A 26,187-nucleotide genomic window follows, 5' to 3' on the forward strand; every position below is an offset into this window, starting at 1 on the left:
TCTTCCCCAGGCTGGCTTTGAACTATGATCCTCAGATCTCAGCCTGAGAAGCTAGGATTACAGGCAGAAGGTAACCAGTACTAGGTTTTTGCCAGTCCTGGGCCCTAGGCACTGTCCCTGAGCTGCTTTTTTTGCTCAAGGCTAGTACTCTACTACTTGAGCCAGCACCACTTCCGGTCTTTTCTGTTATGTGGTACTGAGGAATGGAACCCAGGGCTTCATGCATGCCAGGCAAGCACTCTACCATTAAGCCACACTCCCAGCCCAGTACCTAGCTTTCAAAACAAAATTAATTGCTCTTGCTGCGAAACTGAGTTATTGTCTCACAAAGGAAGCTACATGAAGACTGGGCATCCCAGAGTCCTCCATTTTGTACCTGTCCTATGTTCTGAGCAATTCTCTCTGCAGCTACTTGATTGCCATCTTGGCGCGTGGGAAAGGAGGGACTGCTTGCCAGGTGTCAGTGACTTAGTGTAACAAGGCCCCACCTAAGCAGTCCTGGCCCACCCTGGACACATCTGTGCCTCTCGACCTTTCTCATCCCAAGATGGCTGAAGACAGCTGGAGATAAACCAAAGTCCTGTCTTCCCATGGCTGCCTGCGCCCTGTAATAAAATCTCCCTCTGCCCTTCAGCACATTCTTTATTGGCATTCGGGGATGACACACGGCAATTCCTGGAATCTGAGAGACTCTAGTTGCACAATCAGGTTTGAAAGATGGGGAGGATTTAGCTTTTTTTTTTTTTCAATGTTAAATCAAATTCATTTTTCTATCACTGATACTATCAGGTTCTACCTTTGACCCGGGAGCACATTTTCACCAGTGACAGCCCAGGGCCCTGCCGCTCTCCACGGTCTACAGCATCTGCTCCACCTCGTGCTCCACCTACTCCTGCGAGGGTCGGTGAGGCTGATGCCCTGTTTGCTTTCATTCACTGAAAAACTACACGAGTGGCAGGGATGGCGCCAGGCCACGAGACCATAGGTCAACCAGATGAAATTCTCTCTTCGCTAATTCAAAGTGGGAAGATCTGACCAGTCAGGTGAGGTTGTAAACGAATGATATAAAACTGGGCACCGGTGGCTCGTGCCTGATATTAAAAGAAAACTAGCTACTCAAGAGGCAGAGACCTGGAGGATCCCAGTTCAAAGCCAGCCTGGGCAGAAAAGTCTGTGAGACTTTATCTCCAATACAATCATCTAAAAGCTGGACTGGAAGCATGGTTAAGTAGTAGAGCATAAGTTGTGAGCAAGAAAGTGGAGGGGCTGGGAAGGTGGCTCAGTGGTAGAGCGCTTGCCTTGCATGCAGGAGGCCCTGGGTTCGACTCCTCAGCACCACATAAACAGAAAAAGCCAGAAGTGGCGCTGTGGCTCAAGTGGTAGAGCACTGGCCTTGAGCTGAAGAGCTGAGGGACAGCGCCCAGGCCCAGAGTTCACGCCCGACTGACCAAAAAAAAAAAAAAAAATGGAGGAGGACAGCAGAGTACATATACATACACAGTGACAAACCCTTCGATGCTTTTTTTTACTCTTCCTTTATAATCAAGTGAGGTGTTTTTCTTTTTTGGTGCTGGTATGGAGGCTTGAGTTCAGAGGTTCTTATGCTTTGCTTAGCTTCATCTAATTGAAGCCAGAACTCTCCACTTGAGCCACATTGTCACCTCCAGCTTTTTGCTGGTTAGCAGGAGATAAGTCCATTGGATTTATCTACCCAGGCTGGCTTTGAACCTAGATCCTCAGATCTCAGCCTCCTGAGTAGCTAGGATTACAGGTGAGAGCCAGCTAGTTTTCTTTGCTATCATTTTGGCCGCCTCTATGTGTCACCGGCTATGGTACTGTGACAGGGAGGTGGGACCCCGCATCACATGGCAGCTGGCCCAGAGCTGCCAGCTCCACAGGCCCAGGAGCCCGGCCACCTCTACTCACGGTGCTTTAGAGCCAAAGGGACCGTTAGGTCAGGCGGTGGTCAAGGGTCAGCCCAGGTGAACTTCCAGGAAGCAGAGAAGAAAAAAGGCGGGGCAGTAGGGTCCAGGAATCTGTAATCTCTCAGCCCCAGGATTACAGGAAAGGGATGGCCTTTTGGACAGCGACCGGAAGTGTATCAAAGTCCTGAGGATGGTTATTCTGATGTGTCCATTTGCCTGGGCCTCGGTGGGCAGACGTTATTCTGAATGTCTCTGTGACGTTAGATTTTGGGTAAGATTGAGGTGTTAATAAAACAGTGAGGATGGGACTCGCCCGATCAGTGCACGGCCTGCAGAGAAACAATGCACCGGGGCTGGGAATGCGGCTTAGTGGCAGAGTGCTCGCCTAGCATGCGGGTAGCCCCCTTGGTTCGATTCCTCACACCACATAAACACAAAATGCCAGAAATAGCTGGGCACCGGGGGGCTCACGCCTGTAATCCTAGCTACTCAGGAGGCTGAGATCTGAGGATTGGGGTTTAAAGCCAGCCTGGCCAGGAAAGTCTGTGACTCTTATCTCCAATAAACTACCAGAAAACCAGAAGTGGCGCTGTGGCTCAAGTGGTAGAGTGCTGGCTTTGAGCTGAAGAGCTGAGGGACAGCGCCCAAGCCCAGAGTTCAAGCCCCACGACCAACAAAAAAACCGAAAAAGATAGAAGAAAAAGCCAGAAGTGGTGTTGTGGCTCAAGTGATAGAGTGCTGCCTTGAGCAAAAAGAAGCCCAGGGACAGTGCTCAGGCCCTGAGTTCAAGTCCCAGGACTGGCATTAAAAAAGAAAGAACACGACGGACCTTCTCTGGGCTGGACGGAGTTCTGCCAGCAGGTGCTGTCCCACGGCAGTGCGATTACCCAGGTCTCCACCATCACAAACTACATCTGAGGGTGGGGCTTTCTCTCTCCATAGATACCAGGCAGTTGGTTTGTAAGCGGGAGGACCTTAACCTCCCACCTCAAAAGCCACCTCACCCTTTCCTTTGCCCAGTTCACAACCCCTGCTGCGTCAGCCTAAGCACAACCTCACACAGGGACTCCCTCTGGTTGGCTCCTCCCGCTTGCCGGCCCCACCCACTGGCTGGGGAAAGATGCTGTGCCCAGCATGAGCTTGGCAAGCTGGGAGAGCCAGAGCCAGGAAACGGCCCTGCTTGGGGAAAAGAAAGGCCAGGTCAGGCCAGAGCAGAGAAAGGTCGTGAAGGGGAAGTCTGGATGGCAGTCACCTGACTCAGAGAATGTCATTTGCTGCAGGAACATGTGGAAAACACGCTTGCTCCATGTGGTGGCTGGGAGGGCCCTGCAGGCAGGTGCCGAGTGACCTGGCTGCCCGCTACTTCCTCTGCGTGGCCATCAATGGGACATTGTGCTGCCAGGGACGCGCGGGGGAAGGCAGCAAGCCTTCATCTTCACCTGGGCTGGAATGCTGCTGAGTCACCTGGCTGCGGAGCACGTCAGGCAGAGATCCTGTGTCCCCTCCGTGCGCAAGAGGACACCAGAGAAGGGGCTCAGGGCCCCCTGTGTGATCTTGGCTCACGAGGTTCACAAGCAGCTCTGGATCACAGCTACGGACATCTCAGCAAACCAGCAAAACCCAGAAGGTGGAGGAGGCCGGGCGATGGCGGGCTCCACACGAGGAGCCGGCTGTGCGCCCTGCTGTGTGCGTACTCGCATGCTACGTGCGCTCTTGTGTGCACACACAGGGGTCTGCTCTAGTGCTGGCCTACTTTCTGAAAATGACATACATTCTCGGGGATACATGAAAGGGTAAAAACTTCTTGCATTGTTTTAAAAGCCACTAGGCGGGGAGCTGATGGCTCACACCTATAATCCTAGGAGGCTGAGATCTGAGGATCATAGTATGAAGTCCAGCAGACAAATCCTTGAGACATTTTTTTTTTGTGCCTTGAGGCGCTGTCCCTCAGCTCTTCAGCTCAAGGCTAGCGCTCTACCACTTGAGCCACAGCGCCACTTCCGGTTTTGTCTGTGTATGTGGTGCTGAGGAATCGAACCCAGGGCCTCATACATGCAAGGCAAGCACTCTACCACTAAGCCACCTTCCCAGCCCCATCCTTGAGATTCTTATCTCTGTCTGACCTGCAAAAGATAGACGTGGAGGCATGACTCAAGTGGTGGAGTACCAGCCTTGAGTGGAAAAAGCCGAGTGAAACTCAAGGCCCCGAGTTTAAGCTCAGTATGGGGATGTGCACACGTGGGTGTGAACAAGCACACACATGCCTCTACACAGGTTCAAATCGCTTCTCTGAAGGCTTGGGGCCAGAAGTGTTCTGTATCTCAGATGATTTTGGATTCTGAAACATTTGCATATGTATAATAAGGTATCTTGAGGGTGGGTCCTAAGTCTAAGCACAAAATTCATTATTTCATCTTGTGTGTGTGTATGTGTGTGTGTGTGTGTGCACGTGTGCATGCTGGACCTGAGGCTTGAACTCAGAGCCTGGGTACTATTCTTGAGCTTTTGTGCCCAAGGCTAGTGCTCTACCACTTGGTTTCTACCATAGTTCCACTTTTGGCTTTTTGTGTGCCAACATGACCAGGTAGATCAATGTATTTTTAAAGCCTGGTCAACAGTATCTTTCCCCAGTAATTCAACACTAAGGATGCTAAAAAAGATGGTATAAGAAGGAAAAGAAAAGGGAAAGAGTGGGCTGGGAAGGTGGCTCGGTGGTAGAGCGCTTGCCTTGCATGCATGAGGCCCTGGGTTCCATTCCTCAGCACCATATAAGCAAAAAGGAAAAAAAAAGCCGGAAGTGGCACTGAGGCTCAAGTGGTAGAGCGTAACCTTGAGCTGAAGAGCTGAGGGACAGCGCCCAGGCTCAGAGTTCAGGCCCCACGACCGGACCCACCCCCCCCCAAAAAAAAAAGAAAGAAAAGGGAAAGAGTGCTAGGCTTTAGTGCTCTAGGGGAAGAACCATGCAAATGAGGTTCTAAGTTCAAACTCCAGCACCACACACGAAAACAGAGAGACAGACAGAGAGAAGGGAAGGAGGGAGGGAGAGAGAGAGAGAGAGAGAGAGAGAGAGAGACAGACAGACAGACAGACAGACAGACAGACAGACAGACAGGACAAGACAGTTCCCCACCAAGGCTACACAGAGAGCTGCTTCTCCCTTTTCCTGCGCGTTCGCATTCACCCGCGCGTGTGGGAACACAGGGCAGGGGCCTTGTCACAGCTGTCTTTGTGGCCCCTGTGAGACACAGGGGCCCGGGCCTGTGGAGGGGACGATGGCTGTGACCAGGGGGTGGCAGGAGGAAGGGGGCTTGGCTGAGACGGAGGGAGTTGATGTCAACCCAGCAAAGAGGCGGTTGGGGGGAGCAAAGAATATTCCAGGCAGATCCAGGCCTTCTTTTCCCTTCCCACCGTCCTTTGTCACCCCATCCCCCAGGTTTACATGAGCTGAACTGCAGGATCCACACCCAGGGAAGCCATGGGGAGCATCTCCAAGGACGCTGGGAGGGCGGGTTGGGCAGCCCCTGGGTGCAGTGGGGAGGAGCGTGTGAGGCTAGTGATTTCTGGGGCGCCAGGGCGGCCCCGGTGTGGAACTGCGGAAGTGAGCTCAGCATGTACAGGAAGGGCAAGTGCGGCCTGGCCAAACCACAAGCCATTCTGTCTGGCCCAGGGGCAGCTGGGCGAGGGGAGGGGGTCTGCTCCCCTCTCCCAGTGAGCGCCCTCCCTCCGGTGTCAGGGGCCAAGGGCTCTGGGGTGTTCATCTGCCCGTGGGGGCCGACCCAGCAGCCTTGACCAAGTGGACCACCAGGCTGTGTGACCCACCCCCAGCCCAGCCTACCTGGCGGTGTCCCGGGGCACAGCCCAGGGCCGGCCGGGGGCTGCTGGGGCGGGCAGGGGAGGCTCTTCCGGGCCTGTCCACAGCCACGGTCCTGGCTTGGCGTCTGCGGCTGGAGGGGGACAGAGCTCAGGTTACATCTTCCCTAAAGCCTCAGGCTGGCACCGGCCTATGTCAATCAAGAGCTTAACTCTGCAGCCTGGGAGTTTGTGGGCGCAGGGCCACGGGTGGGGGTGGGGGGGCATCCCCAATCCTGTGTCTCCTCTCTGTTCTCTGGCATGAGGAACGCTGGAGGAAGGGACCGGCCTGGGGGCCATGGTTCACTCTGGACACAGCTGCGTGTCTGCAGCTGTGCACGTGGGTCTCCTGTAATCTGAAAATCTGCAATTCCCCAGGTGGGCCCAGAGTTGCCCCTGGCGCGGGGAAAGGTCCCACGGCCAAGGCCCAGGCGTCCGGGCCGCGGAGGGCCTCACACGTGTGGGGCGCTTGGCGATGGGCCAGTGTCTGAACACTTTTTTTTTTGGGTCCGGTCATGGGGCCTGAACTCTAGGCCTGGGCGCTGTCCCTCAGCTCTTCAGCTCAAGGCTAGCGCTCTACCACTTGAGCCACAGCGCCACTTCCGGCTTTTTTCTTCTTATGTGGTGCTGAGGAATCGAACCCAGGGCCTCAGGCAAACAAGGCAAGCGCTCTACCACTGAGCCGCCTTCCCAGCCCCTGAACATTTTTTTTTTTGGGGGGGAGGACAGGTCCTGGGACTTGAACTCAGGGCCTGGGCACTGTTCCTGAGCTTTTGTGCACAAGGCTAGTGTGCTCTACCACTTGAGCCACAGCCCCACTTGTGGCTTTTGGTGGTTAATTGGTGATGAGTCTCACGGACTCTCCTGCCCAGGCTGGCTTCAAACGGGGACCCTCAGATCTCAGCCTCCGGAGTCGCTAGGATGAAGGTGTGAGCCCCTGGCGCCCGGCCACTGTCTGTATTTCAAATGTCACTGCCCTTCTTCGCGGCCCGGCCTCTCTCGTAATCCCGTAGTCAAAGGGGGTTCAGTTCAGTTACTGCTGGGGAGCCTTGAAGGCAGGGTCTGGACTTACTGCTCCCTTACTCCGAGTTCCTCTTTGCTCTTCCCTTTAGAAAACCCTCCTGTCCCTGCGCTGCGAGACCTCCTTTCCCCCCTGTCTGAAGGAATCTTCCTGAAGGTTTTCTCAAACCCACACAAGGGGCTTTTACTTCTCAAGGATTCTCTTTGTTTCTGTGCCAGGACTAGGACTTGAACTCAGGGCCTGAGCTCTCCCTTTTTTTTTTTTTTTCCTGCTCAAGGCTGGTATTCTACCACTTGGAGCCACAGCTTCACCCCCCCTGCCCCCCCAAGAGCTGAGTCTCACAAATATTTCTGTCCAGGCTGGCTTTGAGTCCCAATCCTCAGCCCTCAGCCTGCTTAGCGGCTGGGATTAAGCACCTGAGCCATCGCACTCTGTAGTATTTCTCCTCTGACCTAAATAAAAATCCCTTTCCAGCTTTGGGGGTGGGTGGGAGGAGTAAAGCGCTGATGCCTGTAACCCTAGCTTTTAGGAGGCTGAGGTCTTGCTCACAAGGTCTGAAGCCAGGCTGGACAGGAAAGTTTGTGACACTCTATCTCCAAAATCACCAGCAGCGGGCAGATGAAGCTCCCTGGGAGGAGGGCGGTGGGGGGCGGCGGGCCGGCGGGCTTGCTCTCCAGGGCTCTGCCTGCTTCAGTAAATGTATGCTTGGAACCCAAGCCACCCAAGCTGGGCCAGGGCAGAGGCGGCACCAGAGAGGGGACACCAACGGGACACTTTGGGAAATTTATCCAGATGCCGGTCCTCAAAAACTACTCATCCCTGATCTGCAAAATAGAATGTCTTGGGGGCTGGGAAGGTGGCTCAGTGGTAGAGCGTTTGCCTTGCATGCCTGAGGCCCTGGGTTCGATTCCTCAACACCACATAAGCAAAAAGAAAAAAGCCGGAAGTGGTGCTGTGGCTCAAGTGGTAGAGCGCTAGCCTTGAGCTGAAGAGCTGAGGGACAGCGCCCAGGCCCAGAGTTCAGGCTCCATGACCGGACCCAAAAATAAATAAATAAACAAAATAGAATGTGTTGGAAACGTCAAATACTAACATACAAATGGCAAAAAGTGGGGTGGCGGTGGGGCTGAAGTAGTAGAGTGTAAGCCAAGCAAGCTTGATCTTCAAGCAAGTCCTTAGTGGATGGGGCTCCCGGGGACCTCTAGCTTGAACATTAATCCCCAGCACATGTGGGGACAGCTGAAGGGAGTCCCTGGGGAGGGCCACACGGGAAGGGGCAGCGAGGGCTGCGCGAGCAGCCTCCAAGTAGGGGAATGAGTGGAGGCAGCTGGGGCCCGGGGGGGGCTGAACCTCGTCCCACATGTGGCCTGGGCCTCTGCACAGCGTCTCAAGCACAGAGCAGAGGCCGGAAAGCCGCTGCCCTTGGCCCAGGCTTTTGAAAGCAGCACGAGAGAGAGGCAGGAGCCTTCTTGCCCACTTGTGCCTGGCAGGGCCTGAGGCTGGGCACACAGGTGGCTGGTCTGAATGGATCAACTGAGAAGACCTCCAGGAGGCCTGGCTTCTCCAAAGGGACAATCTTTGGTCAAGTAAAAGCATTTTGTGGTGTGTGTGTGTGTGTGTGTGTGTGTGTGTGTTAAACTCAGGGCCCTGGTGTCCCTTAGCCTTTTCACTCAAAGTTAAGAGCTCTACCACTTGAGTCACAGCTCCACTTCTGACTTTTTTGGTGATCAATTGGAGATAAAAGTCTCATGAAGCTGGGCGCTGGTGGCTCATGCCTGTAATCCTAGCTACTCAGGAGGCTGAGATCTGAGGATCACGGTTCAAAGCCAGCCTGGGCAGGAGAGACCGTGAGACTCCTATCTCCAATAAACCACCAGAAAACCGAAGTGGCGCTGTAGCTCAAGTGGTAGAATGCTCGCCTTGAGCTGAAGAGCTGAGGGACAGTGCCCAGGCCCAGAGTTCAAGCCCCACGACCGACAAAAAAAAAAAGTCTCATGAACTTTCCTGACTGGGCTGGCTTCAAATGGCAATCCTCAGATCTCAGCCTCCTGAGTAGCTAGGATAACAGGTGTGAGCCATTGGTGCCTGGCTTGAAGGCGTTTTAGTTCAATGACATTCAATCAAACTGGCAAAAATGACAACCAGCTTAGACTGTGAGCGGGCAGCGACCTCTCTGGTGAGCTGCTGAGCCAATCACCTGTAGTGAAGGCGCGCTGACGTTTACGCTCAACTCATCCAGAGGACTGAAGACGGGGCTGGCAACACAGTGAAAGGGCTCATAACCCCAACCCTGCCCCTCCACGTCCCTGCTACTCTGAGCCCGGACCGGAAGCCTCTGGCTGTAACTGTGAGCAGATTCTCCCCGTTCGCAGATGTTTCTCATACTGGAATCTGAGCAGCCTCTGGGTTGTTTTTCCTGTTTGAATGGAGACTGGTGTTTTATCTGGCCTGCTCATAATCCTTTTAATTTCCTTTCAAAAATGACAAAGAAATCCGTCGTACATTTCTGATTTAAAATGCTTTTCCTGGCATCAAAAAACCCTTTTATCCTTCTCAGTCTCTGAGCTGCTCCGGTGGCTGCGAAGCCAGCTGCCCGCGCTCTGGCCGCAGTCTGACGTTGCTCAGCCTTCCAGCAGTGCGGACGTCTCAGCCCAGAACCTGCCACCACGCCCCTGCACGGCTAGGGGTGAAGCTAGGGGTAAAGTGTGAACCCCCCACCCAGCCCTCGGGGTTTCTGTGTGGAAACTCGGTCCTCAGTGTAGCTGTGTGGAGGTGGTGGACCCTCGGGGTGGGGGCGGGGCAGGCTGTTTAGGTGGGGGGGCACCAATCTTGGGGATGGGGTGGGAACTAATGTAGTTCTTCTGGAACTTCAGGTAGCTCCAGAGTGGTTGGGTTTGGGGGCAGTACTGGGGTTTGAACTCAGGTCCTACCACTTGAATCACACCTCCACGTGGATAGTGGATTGTTATACAAAGAGCACGCGTGGTTTTGCCCAGCTGCTGAGATCCCTTCCTCGTGCATGCACACCTACCACGATGCCACCTTGTGACACAACCGAGGGGCCTCCACTGGAGGCTGAACCAACGAGGCTGCCTCACCCTGGATTTCAACCTCCAAAATGACGAGCTAAATAAACTCCTTTCTTATAAAGTGTCCAGCCTCGGGCATTTTGTTATAGCAATGGAAAATGGCCCCCAAACACACAGCGTTCTGAGATCCCTACTTTGAAGTCTCACATCCAACCTGGCTTTCCCTGCGCAGAAACCTGCTCCAGTGGCTTCCAGATGTGAGCCGCAGACCCATCATTTCAAGGCAGCGTGGAGGATAAGCCAGCGCTGGGAGCCCACGGGAGCTGGGAGCCCACGCGAGCCGGGGCTGGGCCCACACCGTGGCAGGCAGAGCACTGGCAGCTCACACTGCTGCTTCACTTAGATTCACTTAGGCCCAGGACTGAGGCTATCCACACGCTCAGTATTCTTACATGGAGATGACCGGCCGCACCGGGCGGCGGCAGGCAGGTGAGGGGCTGGTGAAGGCGGCAGGCAGCCATTTCTGCTCTTTTGGGTGTTCTGAGAAACGAGGTGATCTCCCAGCCTGCAAAGAAAACATGAAAAAAAGCCCTAAATACTGGTGTGTAAGCAGGAGATACTGACTGCACCATACAGCATCACAAACAAATCTAGGTTGGCAGGGCTTGAAATTCTTTTGTTAAAATGATGCTATTTTATGAATGTGTTAGCACTGGTGGCTCCTGCCTATAATCCCAGCTACTCAGGAGGCTGAGATCCAGAGACTCATGATTTAAAGCCAACCTGGGCGGAAAAGATCACAGGACTCCATCTCCAAAATTACCAGCAAAATCAAACTATTTTTATTATTATTTTTAAATATCAGTACTGGGAGCCACAGCTCCATCTCCAGCTTTTTGGTGGTTAACTGGAGATAAGAGGCTCCCAGGGCTGGGAAGGTGGCTCAGTGGTAGAGCGCTTGCCTTGCATGCTCGAGGCCCTGGGTTCGATTCCTCAGCACCACATAAGCAAAAAGAAAAAAGCCGGAAGTGGCGCTGTGGCTCAAGTGGTAGAGCGCTAGCCTTGAGCTGAAGAGCTGAGGGACAGCGCCCAGGCCCAGAGTTCAGGCCCCACGACCGGACCCAAAAAAAAAAAAAAAAAAAAAGAGGCTCCCAAACTTTTGTGCCCAGGCTGGTTTCAAATCATGATCCTCAGATCTCAGCCTCCAGAAGAGCTAGGATTACAGGTGTTGAGCTACTGGCACCCGGCTTAAAAAATAAGTAAATAAAGCAAGCTTTTTAGAGAGTATTGGCAGAAACTACTGTAAAATGGTCTTCCCTCACTTCTATCTGTTCCCTTTTGACTTCTGTTTGATACAAAGCTGAGCCTTTTCTCTTTTTCCTTCCTTCCTTCCTCCCTCCCCCCCCCCCCTCTGTTGATTCTAGAGTTTGAACTCTGGGTCAGGGTGCTGTCCACTTCCAGTTTTCTGGTGATTAATTGGAAATAAGAGTCTCATGGACTTTCTTGCCTGGGCTGGCTTTGAACCACTATCCTCAGATCTCAGCCTCCTGAGTAGCTAGGATTACAGGTGTGAACCACAGGCACCTGGCTCTTTATCTCTTCTTAGCAAAAGATTTTTGGTCAGCATACATTGGACATATGAGGAAGTTTTATTGGGATAATTTCCACAATACACACAATGTCCCCTGACCAAAGTCATCACTTCATCCTTCCCTCCCTCCCCCTTAAAACAATTTCAGCCAGCTCAGAAACATGCATGTTTTTTCTCATATGCAGAATCAGGATCTAAACGACACATGGACATGATAAGTTATACAGGGCTCCAGGCATTCCCACACAATGAGACCAAAGGAGGATCCTCTCAGGGGAGGAACACAAAGGTGCAATCTATGTGCACCTGATCATACACAATAACATCTATCCAAATGAACCAGGAATGGAAACAAGAGGATTTTTTCCCCCTTTGCTCTTCTTTTTGTATTATTTGTGCATTTATCTATCTTTGGGAAGGTAAGGGGAACACAGAAATGGAAGACAAAGGGTGAACAAACGCAGCAGCGGTACTTATTAGACACTATGCTGAAAGTGAACTACATAACTTGTGGGTGGGGATGAGAGGAAAAAAAAACTGGGAGACAGTGGGGGAGGGGTAAATTGTCCAAAAAGAATTGTACTCATTACCTGACTTAAACAACGGTAGCCCCTCTGCACCTCACCTTTATAATCACATTAAAAGGTAAAACAAACAAACAAACACAGCTTCAACGGGTTTCCTTGTTCTAGTTCATACCATCTCTGATACCTTTCTTCTCTCTGGTACCCACACATTCCCATAGCCTGCTTTAAGGCTTCAGATGCATATGTTTGAGTATATAAACAGAGACACATGTACATAGACTCACACACATATTTTGGTGGCACTCGGGTTTGAAGTCAGGGCCCCCGGATTGCGGGGCTACCCTTGAGCCATGCCCTCCGTCCTTCCTGTTTTTACCAGTCATGTTTTGGCTGGGGTCCCAGCATATGCCTGAGCCATCGCTGTCCTGTGTTAGGCTTCCTGCGTTGCTGGGATCCCAGGCATGTGCCAGCTCTTCAGCTTCCCTCTGTGAGATGGAGTCTCATGGACTTTTCTTCCCAGGCTGGCCTGGAACCTTGATCTTCCCCATGCCCCAAGTCGCTAGCATTGCAGGTGTGAGGCAGCTAAGGCTTAGTATATTTCTTTTTTTTTTTTTTTTTTTTTTTTTTGTGGGGCTTGAACTCGGCCTGGGCGCTGTCCCTCAGCTCTTCAGCTCAAGGTGAGTGCTCTACCACTTGAGCCACAGCACCACTTCCGGTTTTCTTGTGGTTTATTGGAGATAAGAGTCTCACAGACTTTCTTGCCCAGGCTGGCTTTGAACTGGGATCCTCAGATCTCAGCCTCCTGAGTAGCTAGGATTCCAGGCATGAGCCACCGGCGCCTGGCTGGCTTAGTATATTTCTAACAATAGTGGCATGGTGACATTTCAACCAAACTTAATATACAAATCTTTAGGCTCTTCTCCAGGATGAGGCCGATGAGGGAAGGGATGAATTCAGCCTGAGACCTGACCTGCCGTCATATCAGCATGGCCAAAGGAAGGCAAGGAGACAGGGGGACTGGCTTCCTTACACCTGGGCCTTTGTGGGTATGCAACAGCACAGCTGCTCATGCCGCCTGTGCTGGCAGACACATGGCAGAGCCTCACGGTGCCCGAGCCAGGACTGGAAAGAGACAGAGGCCGGGGCCAGCTGCCTCCCCGGGGCCTGCAGGGCCTGCACAGGTGTCGCCCTCGACAGGGGCACCAGCCACCTCCGCAGCAAGGGCTTCGTGCGACCCCACAATGCTGGACCCTGCACAACAGCGCTTCTTCATTTTAATTTTTTTTGTAGTACTGAGAATTGAACTCAGGGCTTTATACTTGCACTGGGATTACAGACTTAAGCTACCATGCTTAGCCTTAAATATCAACTCTTATAGTTCAAAGACGGAGAGATCTGTGAGCGCTCTGAGGAGGGGAACGAGCCCTCCATGTAGTGAGCAGTTAGCACTCTATCTTCAACTCTGTTGGGGTAGTCAGAGAGCGCTCAGGGGCGGGACACATCACAGTGACAGGGTTAAAGGGGGGGGGGGTGGGGAGGACAGGAACATGGGTCCTAAGTAGACAGAGATTGGAGCAGAGGGCTCCAGAACTCAAGGGGCATTAGTGTGTGTTAGTGTGTGTATATATGTGTGGTGTGGGGGGGTGTTAGCATGACCAATTGGGCAGGAGCAGAAAAGGAGCCCGAAGCTGAAGGGTTAATCTGTAGCAGTGGGAGTCATGGAAAGTTAAGTAAACAGAAGATATACAATGACCTGTCACCCCAATCAACACACAACTACTTATCTTTGAAATATGAGCATGTTTTCTTTTTCCTTTTTTTTTTTCTGTTGGTCGTGGGGCTTGAATTCAGGGCCTGGGCACTATCACTGGGCTCTTTAGCTCAAGGCTAGCACTCTACCACTCTGAGTCATAGCATCACTTCCTGTTTTTGAATAGTTGATTGGAGATAAGAGTCTCATGGGGACTTTTCTGCCCAGGCTGACTTTGATCTGTGATCCTCAGATCTCAGCCTCCTGAGTTGCTAGAATTACAGGTATGAATCATTGGCACTCAGCTTCAAAGTACTCTTATCTTATGTGTGTGCAACACACATCCATGTCCACGAGAATGCTAAGATTCCAAATCTACCTGAACCAATGCAGGGCTATCAGGGCTGCTGGCTGCGAGGCACAAGAACTTTCTAGAAATGAGTTCAAGAGGTGGAGGTATGCTGAGAGGTCTGAGAGCAGTGTTTGGTGAGGGTCTCCTGCTCACTGTGATGCTTGAACCCTCACGTCAGAGTGCTCAAAGTGTATGCGGAGTTGATGGGCTGGTGAGAGCCAGTCAGGGCCACGGGGCAACATGGGGACAGGACGCCCTCCATCGGAGGAGCTAGCTGGGCCACGGGCAGGAAGAGTCCGTGGAGTGTGATATGTGGCCCGGCAATGAGCTGTGCTCAAGGGCCAGATCTGAAACTTAGGCCCTTCCTCTCAATCCGCAGCTCAGACAATGTCCTCATGTCACCACGGTTTCCATTGAAAACAAAAACCAACCCCAAAAAACTAGAAAATAATTTAAAACAAGCCAGCCTTTTTTCCTATATCTGGCAAGATGAAGTGTCTTAGTTTTTATTTCTATTAAGAAAAAACAAACAAACAAAAAAAACAGAGCCAGGCACTGGAAGCTCGTGCCTATAATCCTAGCTACTGAGGAGAGTGAGATCTAAGGATCAGGGTTCAAAGCCAGCCAGGGCAGGAAAGTCTGTAAGACTCATCTCCAATTAACCACTAGAAAACTGGAAGTGGTTCTGTGGCTCAAAGTGGCTGAGTGCTAACCTGGAGCAAAAAGAGTTTAGGGACATCGCCCAGGCCCTGAGTTTGAGCCCATGACAGGAAAAAAAAAAAAAAAAAAAGTCGGTGCCAGTAGCTCGCACCTGTAATCCTAGCTACTCAGGGCTGAGATCTGGGGATCACAGTTAAGAAGAGCCAAAGATCTCAGGGATGGCACCCAAGCCCTAAGTTCAAGCTCCAGGACTGGCTCCAAAAAAACTGGGAGATAAGAGTCTCACGGTCCTTCCTGACTTGGATACCTTCGGACCCTGATCCTCAGATCTCAGCCTCCTGAGCAGCTTGGCTTCTCTCAGCGTTCTATGGATGAGAGGAGAGGCTGTCAGTCAGTCCTGGCACTCCTGCCTAACCCTTGCCTATCCCCCCTACAGGACAACGGGGCTCAGGTCTTCCAGGGGAGCAGAGTTTTATTTCTTGGCAGGCCTGAGCTGTGGGGAAGGATGATGTCTGGAAGCTTAAAGTGCACAGAGCTGATAACTTTTTTTTTTTTGGAGGGGGGGAGGTAATGGGGCTTGAACTCTGGGCCTGGGCGCTGTCCCTCAGCTCTTCAGCTCAAGGTGAGTGCTCTACCACTGGAGTCACAGCACCACTTCCGATTTTCTGAATGGTTTATTGGAAATAAGTCTCATAGACTTTCCTGCCCAGGCTGGCTTTGAACGGTGATCCTCAGATCTCAGCCTCCTGAGTAGCTAGGATTATAGGCGTGAGCACCAGTGCCTAGCATGTTTCTCTTCTGTGATAGGAATGGAATCCACAGTCTCACCTTGCCAGACAGTCTCTACTTCCTCCAGCTTATTATTTAATGGCAGTACTGAGGGTTTGAACTCAGGGCCTCAGGCTTGCCAGGCAAATGCTCTACAGCTTCGGACATCCTCTTAATTCTTTTTGGCTTTAGTCACTTTAGTCACTTTTCACAGTCTCACATTCCTACCTATGGCCCCCATTAAAGCTGGGATTACAGATGTGAACTGCAATGCATGGCTATTTTTTATGTATTTTTTGTTGAAATGAGGTCTTGCTAACATTTTTGCCCAGGCCAGCCCCAAACTGTGATCCTGCTGATTTCTGCTTCCTGAGTAACTGGGATGACATCTGCCTTAAAAAAAAAACAAAACAAAACATTCATCTAAATAGCCAGGCACTGGCGGCTCAATGCCTGTCACCATAGCTACTAAGGAGGCTGAGATCTGAAGATTGGAGTTCAAAGTTCAGACTCACAAGAAAGACCATGAGACTCTTACTTCCAAAAAAACCAGAAGACTCCAACTCATGTAGCGTAGGTTTGGAGGCTTTAGGTATGGCATACAATGGCAGCAAAGCAGAGCACACACGGTGGCGTGGCCCTGGCCCTGGCCAGCACTTACCATGGAGCTGGCCTTGAAGATCTCTTCCTGAAAGAAACTGGGGCGTGGAGGGGGGGGCTCAACTTTTGCCTCCCCCAAACCTTCGGAGGACAAATAATGAAGGGCCAGCGCTTTCCAACAGCAATGCTTTATTCTGCATTTTCAAAAATCCACGCATCTTCCGACAGCAGTCAGTCAAGGGGAGGTGTAAGAAAGCAAGACTCCCGCCTCCTCCAGCCCGGACTTACGCTGGGCCCCCGCTCCGGTGGCCGCTGGGGGTGACGGGCCGGCGCAGGGGCTCGTCCCCGCTCTGCTGCACGCTGGGCAGCCCCTTCCGCCGCGCCTTCGCCGTGTTGGTCATGATCTGGGGAATAAAGAAACGGCTGGAGACATCACTCCTTGATATCAGATTCCTCCTGTCAGTTCCCCTGACAAGAGGCTGTGAAGGAGCCGGGCGCCGCTGGCTCACGCCCGTCATCCGAGCTACTCAGGACGCTGAGGGTTCAGAGCTAGACTGGGCAGAAAGGCCTGGGAGACTCTTATCTCCCAATTAGCCATCAAAAAGCCAGAAGTGGAGCTGTGGCTCAAGTGGTAGAGAGCTAGCCATGGGCAAAGAAGCCGAGCGAGAGCTTGAAGTCTTAAGTTCCAGCCCCAGCTGTGAAGTGAAGGACCACGCGCTAGGTCACTAGAGGAAAACGTGGACTGTTGGGAAAGGTCACTTCAGGGGTGCACGTGCTGCCATCCTGACTGAGGACCCGGATTTTGCAAGTACATGAGCACAAAAGATGGACAGACATGATTTTGTGGTCAGGGAATCCTCGTCCAGGGTGAGCCAGGCCCGCAGGGAAGCGAAGGTGCGAGGAAATGTTTGCACAGCACCTCTGCGAAGGCCCCGCACCGCACCGCGGTCAACAGTAAGCAGGCAGCAGGCAGCGGCCACAAACAACCAAACATCAAAGGCATTAGAAACTGCGCTTCCCAGAACAGGGCGAAGCATGAGTGGCGAACAAGAGACCCCCCACTGTAGGTGAGACAGCCCAAACCACGCGCGGTGTGGAAAGCGGACCCCACTCTTCCTTCAGCTTTATTTACCCGGGTGTGGTAACCGTGGCTCCTCACTATGTCGCGTCGGGAGCACTGGGACTCCTTGTGTGTGTGGTGCTAGGGTTTGAGCTAAGGCTCGAAACTCAGGCTTGCTAGGCAGGTTCTCTCCACTTGAGCCATGCCTCCAGCCCTAGACAATTCTTTTTCTATTGTGAATAGTAAGGGGTGCGATGGCACCTGCCCGTAGCCCAGCCGCAGGGAGGCCGAGGCAGGCAGATCCTGGCCACCTCCTGGAAAAAGGAAAGTTGCAAAAACATTCGTGTCCCTTGAATGGAAATCTTAGAGAGCAAACCAAAATATGGAAAATGTTAAACAAGACTGCAGAGCAAAGATGCAATAATCTGTCTAGGAATAGAATAATTAAATAAAATGGTTTATAAATCTGTTACTTGTCCATTCATAAGGACAATTAGGTTATGAAGAAAACACTGAAAACACAGACTGAAAATCAGGTGTCTCTGGAACGCATCGATAGTACTCGGGGTCACGCTAAGGGCGCTAAAGGCCGGCGGGAATGGCTGCGATGACCCGCACGGCTCCCAGGGAGCCAGGACCGAGGGTGCTCTTTCTTTCACAATTTCTGGGCTTTCTATAACTGCTTACGATCACACTAATAATTAAGGAAAGTGTTCAGAGTAGAAGCCAGCAATGTCACCCTCCTGGTTTCGATTGTGTGGGATAAATGATCTAAGTGGAACCACCGGGGTCCCTGGGGCCTGTCTGTGGCGCTCTGGCGACTTTCTGGGAATCTAGATCTATTTCAAAATAGAAATACAAGAAAACCCTGAACCCAAAGGAATTGGAATGCCATTTTTCATTCCTTGAGTTTTTGCAGCTAAGTTGCTGGCTTTACTGAGTGCTGGAGGAGGAGGAGGGGGGGGGGGAGGAGGAGGAGGAGGGGGGGGGAGGAGGAGGGGGGAGGAGGAGGAGGAGGAGGAGGAGGTGGTGGTGGTGGTAAGGCCAGTGGGTGAAGTCCTCATGAGGGACAGCAGGCAGGCCTGGGACAGGGTGCTTTGATGAGGGGCTGGGTGCACCCCCACAACAGAGAGGGTGAGGGGGGCACCATTGTGGGAGCACGGAACCAAACTGGGCTCTGCCAAGAGAGCCGAGCTGCAGCTCCTCACCCGCCACACAAGGCAGGGTGTGGCCTGCATCACTGCCCGCTCCCCTCCTCCCCAGGCCCCACTGGCCCGTCAGATGCCCTGTGCCTCCGCCCGCAGGGCCTTCTCCTCCGGGACACCTGCCCCTGCCTCTGACTACGGTACCAGTCAGAACCTGGGCTAAACCAACAAGGCAAGAGTTAAGGGAGAGGAAAAGGAGGAAGAGCAAGTTCCTTTCAGTCCCCTTCTGGTCCCCCTTCTCCCTGAGCCCGTCCTCCAGTGGTGGCGTCCTGGGGGAGGCCAGCGGTCACCTGTCTCCTGTTACCCTGGGAGGTCATTTAAGGTGGGTGGTGTTTTCCTCCCCAGTGAAGGGGTTCCATGTGCAGGGTTCAGCTAATAAACAAAGCCAAAGGAAAAAGCACCCCTGTGGACGTCACCAGACTGAGCTCAGGGGAAGCATGAAGGGCCGGCGTGGCTTGCTAGAGCATCTGGCCTCCTGACTTCAGCACGGATGCGTGGCGGGAGCTGTGCGATCACCTGGTGACCAAGAGGCCGTGGGAGCGGGCGCTGGTGGCTCACACCTGTCATCCTAGCTACTCAGGAGACTGAGATCTGAGGATCACGGTTCAAAGCCAGCCTGGGCAGGAAAGTCTGTGAGCCTCTTATCTCCAATTGACTACCAAAAAGTCTTAAGTGGAGATGTGGTTCAAGTGGTAGAGAGCTAGCCCTGAGCACAACAGCTCGGGACAGCATCCAGTTCCTGAGTTCAAGGTCCACTCCCCCTGCCCCCCCCCAAAAAAAAGAGGCAATGGGGTGTGTGAGTGTAAGAAGCAATATGTAATTTTTTGGGTGTGTATCAGTACTGGGGCTTGAACTCAGAGTCTCACTCTCTAGCATTTTCTGCTCCAGGCTGGTGCAGAACCTGAGCCACAGCTCTACTTTTGGCTTTCTGCACAGGCTGGATTGACTGGATCTCAGTCCTCAGTGGCTAGAAGGGAAGAAGGAAGCTGTTCTCAAGGATCAGCAGCGCTCTCAGGACAGACCGTGCATACGGCCATGAGGTCTAGTTCCTCTTGGCCAGATTGATCACGTGATGCCAGCTTCCCCTGAGTCCTCCCGACAAGGACTGAGATGACAACCCGCAAGAATATGTTCTGAGTGCAAGCGCATGTACACCTTTTGCCCCTACCCTAATGCTTTGTCTGCTTGAGCCTCACGCTTAAGTCTTCACCTGAGGGCTGAAGATGGGCTGCCGGGCTGCCTTCCCAGGGCTGCTACATGCCCCAACAACCCGCCTTCCCTGCCCTTTCTCGTGTCTCTTTGTTTGGCATTTATATTTGCACTCGACACAGGCAACTCCTGGAGTTTAGGCCTTGGGCCTAAGATTCTGGTTTCAAAAACAAGAATTTTTCAAGATTCTCATGTAGTTAGGTGCAGCAGCTCATGACTGCCATCCTAGCCACTCAGGAGTCAGGAATTGGAGGATCATGGTTCAAGGGTAGTCTAGTTTGAAAGACTCTATCTCAACTCATAAAAAAGAAGGGCACAGTGGTTCCTGTCTGTCATTCAGACTATGTAGGAAGTATAAATAGGAGAGTCTCAGTCCAGACCAGCCTGGGACAAAGTAGAAGACCATATTTGAAAACATCAAGGCAAACGGGCTGGGGGCATGGTCCAAGTGGTAGAGAGCCTGCCTAGCAAATCCCAGTAGTCCAGGTGCCAAGGTGCCAGTGGCTCAGGCTTGTAATTCTAGCCACTCTGGAGGCTTGAGATCTGGTGACTGTGGTTTGAGGCCAGCCAGGGCAGACAAATCTGAGAGAATCTTATCTACAATTAACCAGTAAAAAGTAGGAACTGGAGGTGTGGCTCAAGTGGCAGAGTCCTAGCCTGGAGCCATAAAGCCAAGCAACAGCATGAGGCTTGGAGTTCAAGCTCCAGTACCAGCACAAAAAATAAATGAATAAATAAACCCAGAACCCAAAGAAGAAAAAAAATAAAAGCAAAATGTTCAAGTGAATGACTCCCTCCCTATATCAGGACAAATGGCAAAGTCCTCAAGGGCATGCTATACAACAGAATTCTGTACGGACACTTGTGGAATGTCTTATCTTTCCTCTCAGGAAAACGTATTAAGACTGTTATGATATGCAAATTAAAAAATTATGTTTTGTTGGTATAAAATAACAACTCTGGGTGCTAGGAAGGTGGCTCAGTGGTAGAGTGCTCGCCTTACATGCATGAGGCCCTGGGTTCAATTCCTCAGCACCACATAAGCAGAAAAAGCTGGAAGTGGGGCTTAGGCTCAAGTGGTAGAGCATTGGTCTACAGCTGAAGAACTGGGGGACAGCGCCCAGGCCCAGATTTCAGACCCCACAACCAAAAAAAAAAAAAAAAAAAAGAAAGAAAAGAAAAGAAACAACTCTGCTTACAAGGAAAAAAAAAAAATTCTGGGCCAAGAATGAGTGAGCACAGACTCAAGTTCCCTGGCTCACGTTTCCAGAGGGAACTACGCAACTTTGTTTTTTTTTTTCTAGTATCAGCATTTCAACTCAGTATTGTGCTTGTTTGGTTGGTGCTCTACCATTTGAGCCATCTCTCCAGTCTCTTTAGGTTTTTTGCTGGTTATTGTGGAGATGAAGTCTCACAGACTTTTCTGGCCGAGGCTAGCTCTGAACCTCTATCCTCTGGACCTCAGCCTCGTGAGTAGCTTGGGTTCCCAGCAAATCACAGGAACTGTTATGTTATAGTCAGGGAGCAACGATGGTTGGGAGTCAATGTGTTTATGGAACAGGCGGTGGGGTCAGGAGGTGGAAGTAGCTGCAGGATTTAGGAGTCATCCCTACCAAGGGCATCTACAGTACAGGATTCAATGTGGTAGAAGCTACCTCTAGGCAGGTGAGGGTATCTAGACACCCCCACCCCGTTTTCTAGCTAGGGCTCTGGAGACTCTAGGCTGGATGCAGGGGATGGTGGTAAACAGCTCTTAAAAGGGACTAAAGATGCCCAAGAAATCTTTGGCTCTTTACCTGCAACATCCCATCTGTACGCATGCATGCATGCATGTTCTAGTCAGCCAAGGCCAAACGCCTGAGGCTCTTTTTGTTTGTTTGTTTTTGGTTGGTTGTGGGGCTTGAACTCTGGGCCTAGGCGCTGTCCCTCAGCAGTTCAGCTCAAGATGAGAGCTCTACCACTTGAGCCACAGCGCCACTTCTGGTTTTCTGGTGGTTAATTGAAGATAAAAGTCTCACAGACTTTCCTTCCTGCCCAGGCTGGCTTTGAACTGTGATCCTCAGATCTCAGCCTCCTGGGTAGCTAGGATGACAAGTGCAAGCTACGGGCGCCCCACTGGTGAGGCTCTTGATTAGAGGTGGGCGTGTTCAGAGAACTTCAGATCACAATTTTTATGTTTATAAAGCACCACAAACTTGCCATAAAGCAAGGTGAACAGAAGGTATCACACAGAGATACAGATGAAAATCTATGCGCTGTGTGGAGCGCACCTCAGGGCCTGCGGCTTGTCTTGAGTCATGTCTCAGCCCTTTTTGCTGTATTTTTTGAACAAGGTCTTGCTTTTAGCTCAGCTGGCATGGGTCCTGATTTCCCTATGTATGATTCTTACATAGCTGGGATGATACCCAGCTTTTTACTGGATGACATGGGGGAATCTCAAGGTTTTGCTAGGGCTGGCATCGAATCTCAATCCTTTCCCATTTGTCTCTAGTAGCTCCAAGTACAAGGAGGAGCCACCTCACCCAGCTGAGACATGACCTCTTAGTGACCCTGCCTCATTTCCCAAGGGCTGGCATTACAGGCCTGCGCCACCTGCCCAGCTTCTATATTCTTTTATTTTGAAGACCTCCAAACTGCCTTCTCTTGGCAGTCAGGTGAAATTAAAAAGACTAGGGGGCCTTGGCTCAAGTGGTAGAGCTGGAGGGCTGAGGGACAGTGCCCAGGCCCACAGTTCAGGCCCCACGACCGGGGGGGGGGGGAGGGAAGACCAGGGCCGGAGGGCACCGCTGCAGCGATGTCCATCCGACTGAGCAGGCGAGGCAGCCCCGCGCCATGCCACATCGGGGCTGGGAAGGACTGTGGTTGTTCTTTGTATCCAATTTCTTTCCTTCCTCTCTCTCTCCCTCCTTTTCTCCTTTCTCTTTTCCCTCCTTCCTACCCGCCCCATTCCCTTCCCAAAGAGCCCGTACTGAGGGCTACCTTTTAGGGTTTTCCTGCTCAAGGCTGGTGCTCTACCAGTTGAGCTATACTTCCACTTCCAGCTTTTTGGTGGTTAACTGGAAGTAAGAGTCCCATGAGGGGGGTGGGGGGATGGGACGGGAAGGGGAAACAAAGGAGGAGGCTGCAATGCTTGATAAGAAATGTACTCATTATCTTGCCCATGTAATTGTAACCCCTCTGTACAGTATTTTCACACACACAAAAAGAGTCCCATGAACTTTTCTGTCTGAGCTGGCTTTGAACCATGATTCTCAGATCTCAGCCCGGAAGTGCTAGGATTCCAGGCATGAGCTGCCGGTGCCCAGCTTCCTAGACCATGCTGAACCCCCATGCTGTGGTCCTGGCTGGTGCTGGCTCTGCAGGATGAGATCGGTCCGTCTCCTGCCACTCTGGCTCTTTTTTCCAGCTCTCAGCAAACACGGTTCCAACTGCTCCGTGGCTGCTTTTGTAAACGTCTTTAGTATTCTGTCGTGACAGGTCAGCTTCAAGAAAGACACTGAAATACTTTCTGTATGTGCTACTACTGGGGCCTGAACTCAGGGCCTAGGTGCTGTCCTGAGCTTTGTTTTTTCCTCCTCAAGGCTATGCTCTACCACTTGAGCCACAGCTCCACTCTGAGCGAGGGTTACAGGCATGAGTCACCAGTGACTGGCTCAAGTGTAATTTTTTTTTTTTTTTTTTGGTCGGTCATGGGCCTGAACTCTGGGCCTGGGCGCTGTCCCTCAGCTCTTCAGCTCAAGGCTAGCGCTCTACCACTTGAGCCACAGCGCCACTTCCGGCTTTTTTCTTTTTGCTTATGTGGTGCTGAGGAATCGAACCCAGGGCCTCAGGCATGCAAGGCAAGCGCTCTACCACTGAGCCACCTTCCCAGCCCAAAGAGTGTAAATTTGTTTTTGACTGCATGTTTCCAAAAGCCAACATCTTCTGACTAACCTGGAAAGCCTGCGAGGCCCGAGCTGCTCCTTGCCGGTGCAGTGCGCCCGGCCGTGGCCAGCGGCCCTCGTTCAGCACACAGTTAGGACGTGACTTTCTGTGCACCCCAGGATGAGGGGAGAGGGAGACCCCTCTGCTGCAGGTGGGCAGCACCAGGTGCCGGGCCCGGGCGGCCAGGGCAGCGTGACCAGGGCAGGAGGCACTGGCTGGGTGTCTACACAAGCCCTCCTGGTGACTGACTCAGGATGGGTCACAGGGCACCCAGAGGCTGCGCTGCGTCCTGACTCATGAAACGAAGGCGGCCCTCACCCCGTGCGCATGTCACCACGGGGGGTGAGAGCACACAGGAGAGAGGGGAGGGACCCGGGGAGATGAGGCGGCCTCCTCCATGCCCGCGCATGGCTGTGCTGGACGCGTGGCCGCCAAGACGCCGCTCCCATCACAGCACCAAGGAAGGCGAATCCCTTGGTCTCCACGTCCATGTGGCTGTCATTTCCAGATGCCAACATCTGGGTTATGGGCAGGTGGGATGATCTGGTGCTCTGGGCCTCTCTGCTTTGCATGTGACCGCCACAGCACTTCACGGAGTTCACGTGCCACATGCCATCACCAGAGGGCGGAGTCAGGTCCATGCGCCACAGGGAATGTCGCTGCTGGCGTTCACATGCTATATGGCTGTTTGGGGCTGAGGGTTAGGGACACAGGCACAGGTGTCCTCACCGGCCATCCAGAGAACTCTTTCCCATCTGCCCTGTTTTCTTCACCGCCAGCTTGTGAAGCAGCAGGCCCCCCACCCCCCATGCGCGTCCTATCCAGAGGCCCAGGCGCTCTGACAAAGCCCGTGTGTCTCCAAGGGAAACAGAGGCCTAGTCATGGTCCAAGGCCCAGGAGTCTCACAGACTTTTCCTGCCTGGGCTGGCTTTGAACCATGATCCTCAGAGCTCAGCCTTGTGAGTAGCTAGGATTACAGGCATGAGCCCCTAATGTCTGGCTCTTCCTTCATCTTATCCTTACAGTCTACGCAGCCCAAAGTAGCCAGAGTGCAAATCTAAGCTGACATGTGAAAGCATAAATCACACACTTACTCCGCTGTGCTCAGGTGGAGTGAAATATGGGCCCTTCCTCTAGAGTGGCTTCCAATGCTGCCAGTGCATCCTGAAACGCTTCTCCTCTGTTCTGACACTGCGTCTTCAGGCTCTCCACTGGCCTTCTGTGCTCAGGGCTCCTCTTCTTCCCCACTGGAGAGGTCCTGCCTCAGTCCGTTCGTCCCTCTCCACACTGTTTCCTTGGGCACCAGCCTCCACCTGCGCTAACCTACCTGCCGGTCAGCGCTTGGGAATGGAGGGGCAATGGCGCTGCCGCTGCAGGATCAGCGCTTGGGAATGGAGGGGCAATGGCGAGGCCGCTGCAGGATCAGCGCTTGGGAATGGAGGGGCAATGGCGAGGCCGCTGCAGGATCAGCGCTTGGGAATGGAGGGGCAATGGCGAGGCCGCTGCAGGATCAGCGCTTGGGAATGGAGGGGCAATGGCGAGGCCGCTGCAGGATCAGCGCTTGGGAATGGAGGGGCAATGGCGCTGCCGCTGCAGGGTCCAGCAGGCGCCGCTGGTCCTGTTCCTCCTCTTGCACTTCTGCACACCAGCATGTCCACCTGTGATGCGTCTCCACGACCGCTGAGACCAACGCAACAATGGGATCATCTTCTTTTTGGCAGCACTGGGGTTTTGAACTAGGGCTTCAGGTTTAAGCTCTACCTGTAGCCCTTTCTACTTTAATTTCAGAGACGTGCTTTTTGTGTGTGTGTGTGGATCATGGAGCTTGAACTCTGGGCCTGGGCGCTGACCCTCAGCATTTCAGATAATAGCTAGTTGCCCTACCATTTGAGCCACAGCACCACTTCCGGCTTTCTGGTGGTTTACTGGAGATAAGAGTCTCACAGACTTCCCTGCCTGGGCTGGCTTTGAACCACAATCCTCAGATCTCAGTCTCCTGAGTAGCTAGGATTACAGCGTGAGCTTTTTTCCCTGGCCAGGCTCAAACCACAATTCTTATTTCTACTTCCTGCCCAGCTGGGATTACAGGTGTGAGTGACCATGCCCGATTTTAACCTGGCCTCTGGTAAACACGGTGTTATAAGGAGCCTCACTGGAGACTCTAGTCCCACGTGTGCACTTTCGCTCCAGCCCCGCCCCCACGGGGCACTTACTCCCAAGTACTCTGTGGTCAGAAGCTTCTCGCCTGAGAGTTCTCCGAGCTGGGGCTGGATCAGCTCATCCTTGTCCAGGTCGGCTTCCATGGTGTCGTGGTCTTCCTGTTTCAAAGGAGACAAGGTGAGTGTTCTGGAAACTGCCACAGGCCCCCAGGGGGCAGTGCCCCAGGGGTGCAGCTCCATGAATGCCAAGGCCTCACACATGACAACGCACGGGCTTGCATCTCGCAGGCCTCAGGGGCCGCGCCCCAGGGGTGCAGCTGCCACCAAACAGGAAGGCATCCAACACAACAACACATGGGGTTGTAGCTCATAGGGCCTTGGGGGCCATCTGCCCTGCTTGAACCTCCCCATGAGGATGAGGGGAGAAGGCCAAGAGCCCCCTGGGAAGTGATGCTCAGTCAGCCCATCCATGGCTGTGGCTGAGGCAGGAAGAGGTCCAATGAAGCCCTTTGCAATCTCTCCTAATCTGTCCTTAGGATTTGTGTGAGGTCAGGGTGC

General features: G+C 52.7%; 1 protein-coding gene across 4 annotated transcripts in view; it reads right to left on the reverse strand.

Annotated features, from left to right (window-relative positions):
• The window catches only part of Armc9 (armadillo repeat containing 9), a 117,372-nt gene that overhangs the window by 5,480 nt on the left and 85,705 nt on the right, over positions 1-26,187 (reverse strand). For all 4 annotated transcript variants that reach the window (XM_070015025.1, XM_070015035.1, XM_070015009.1 and 1 more), the window contains 4 exons: positions 25,684-25,788; positions 16,361-16,476; positions 10,277-10,389; positions 5,761-5,869 (listed from right to left, as the gene is read on the reverse strand). In XM_070015025.1, coding sequence (XP_069871126.1) covers positions 5,761-5,869; positions 10,277-10,389; positions 16,361-16,476; positions 25,684-25,788 — 443 coding nt within the window. The remainder of the gene's footprint in view (positions 1-5,760; positions 5,870-10,276; positions 10,390-16,360; positions 16,477-25,683; positions 25,789-26,187) is intronic.

The sequence above is a fragment of the Dipodomys merriami genome, unplaced genomic scaffold (assembly GCF_024711535.1).
Source record: "Dipodomys merriami isolate MVZ:Mamm:240054 unplaced genomic scaffold, mDipMer1.0.p SCAF_1, whole genome shotgun sequence".
NCBI lineage: Eukaryota > Metazoa > Chordata > Mammalia > Rodentia > Heteromyidae > Dipodomys > Dipodomys merriami.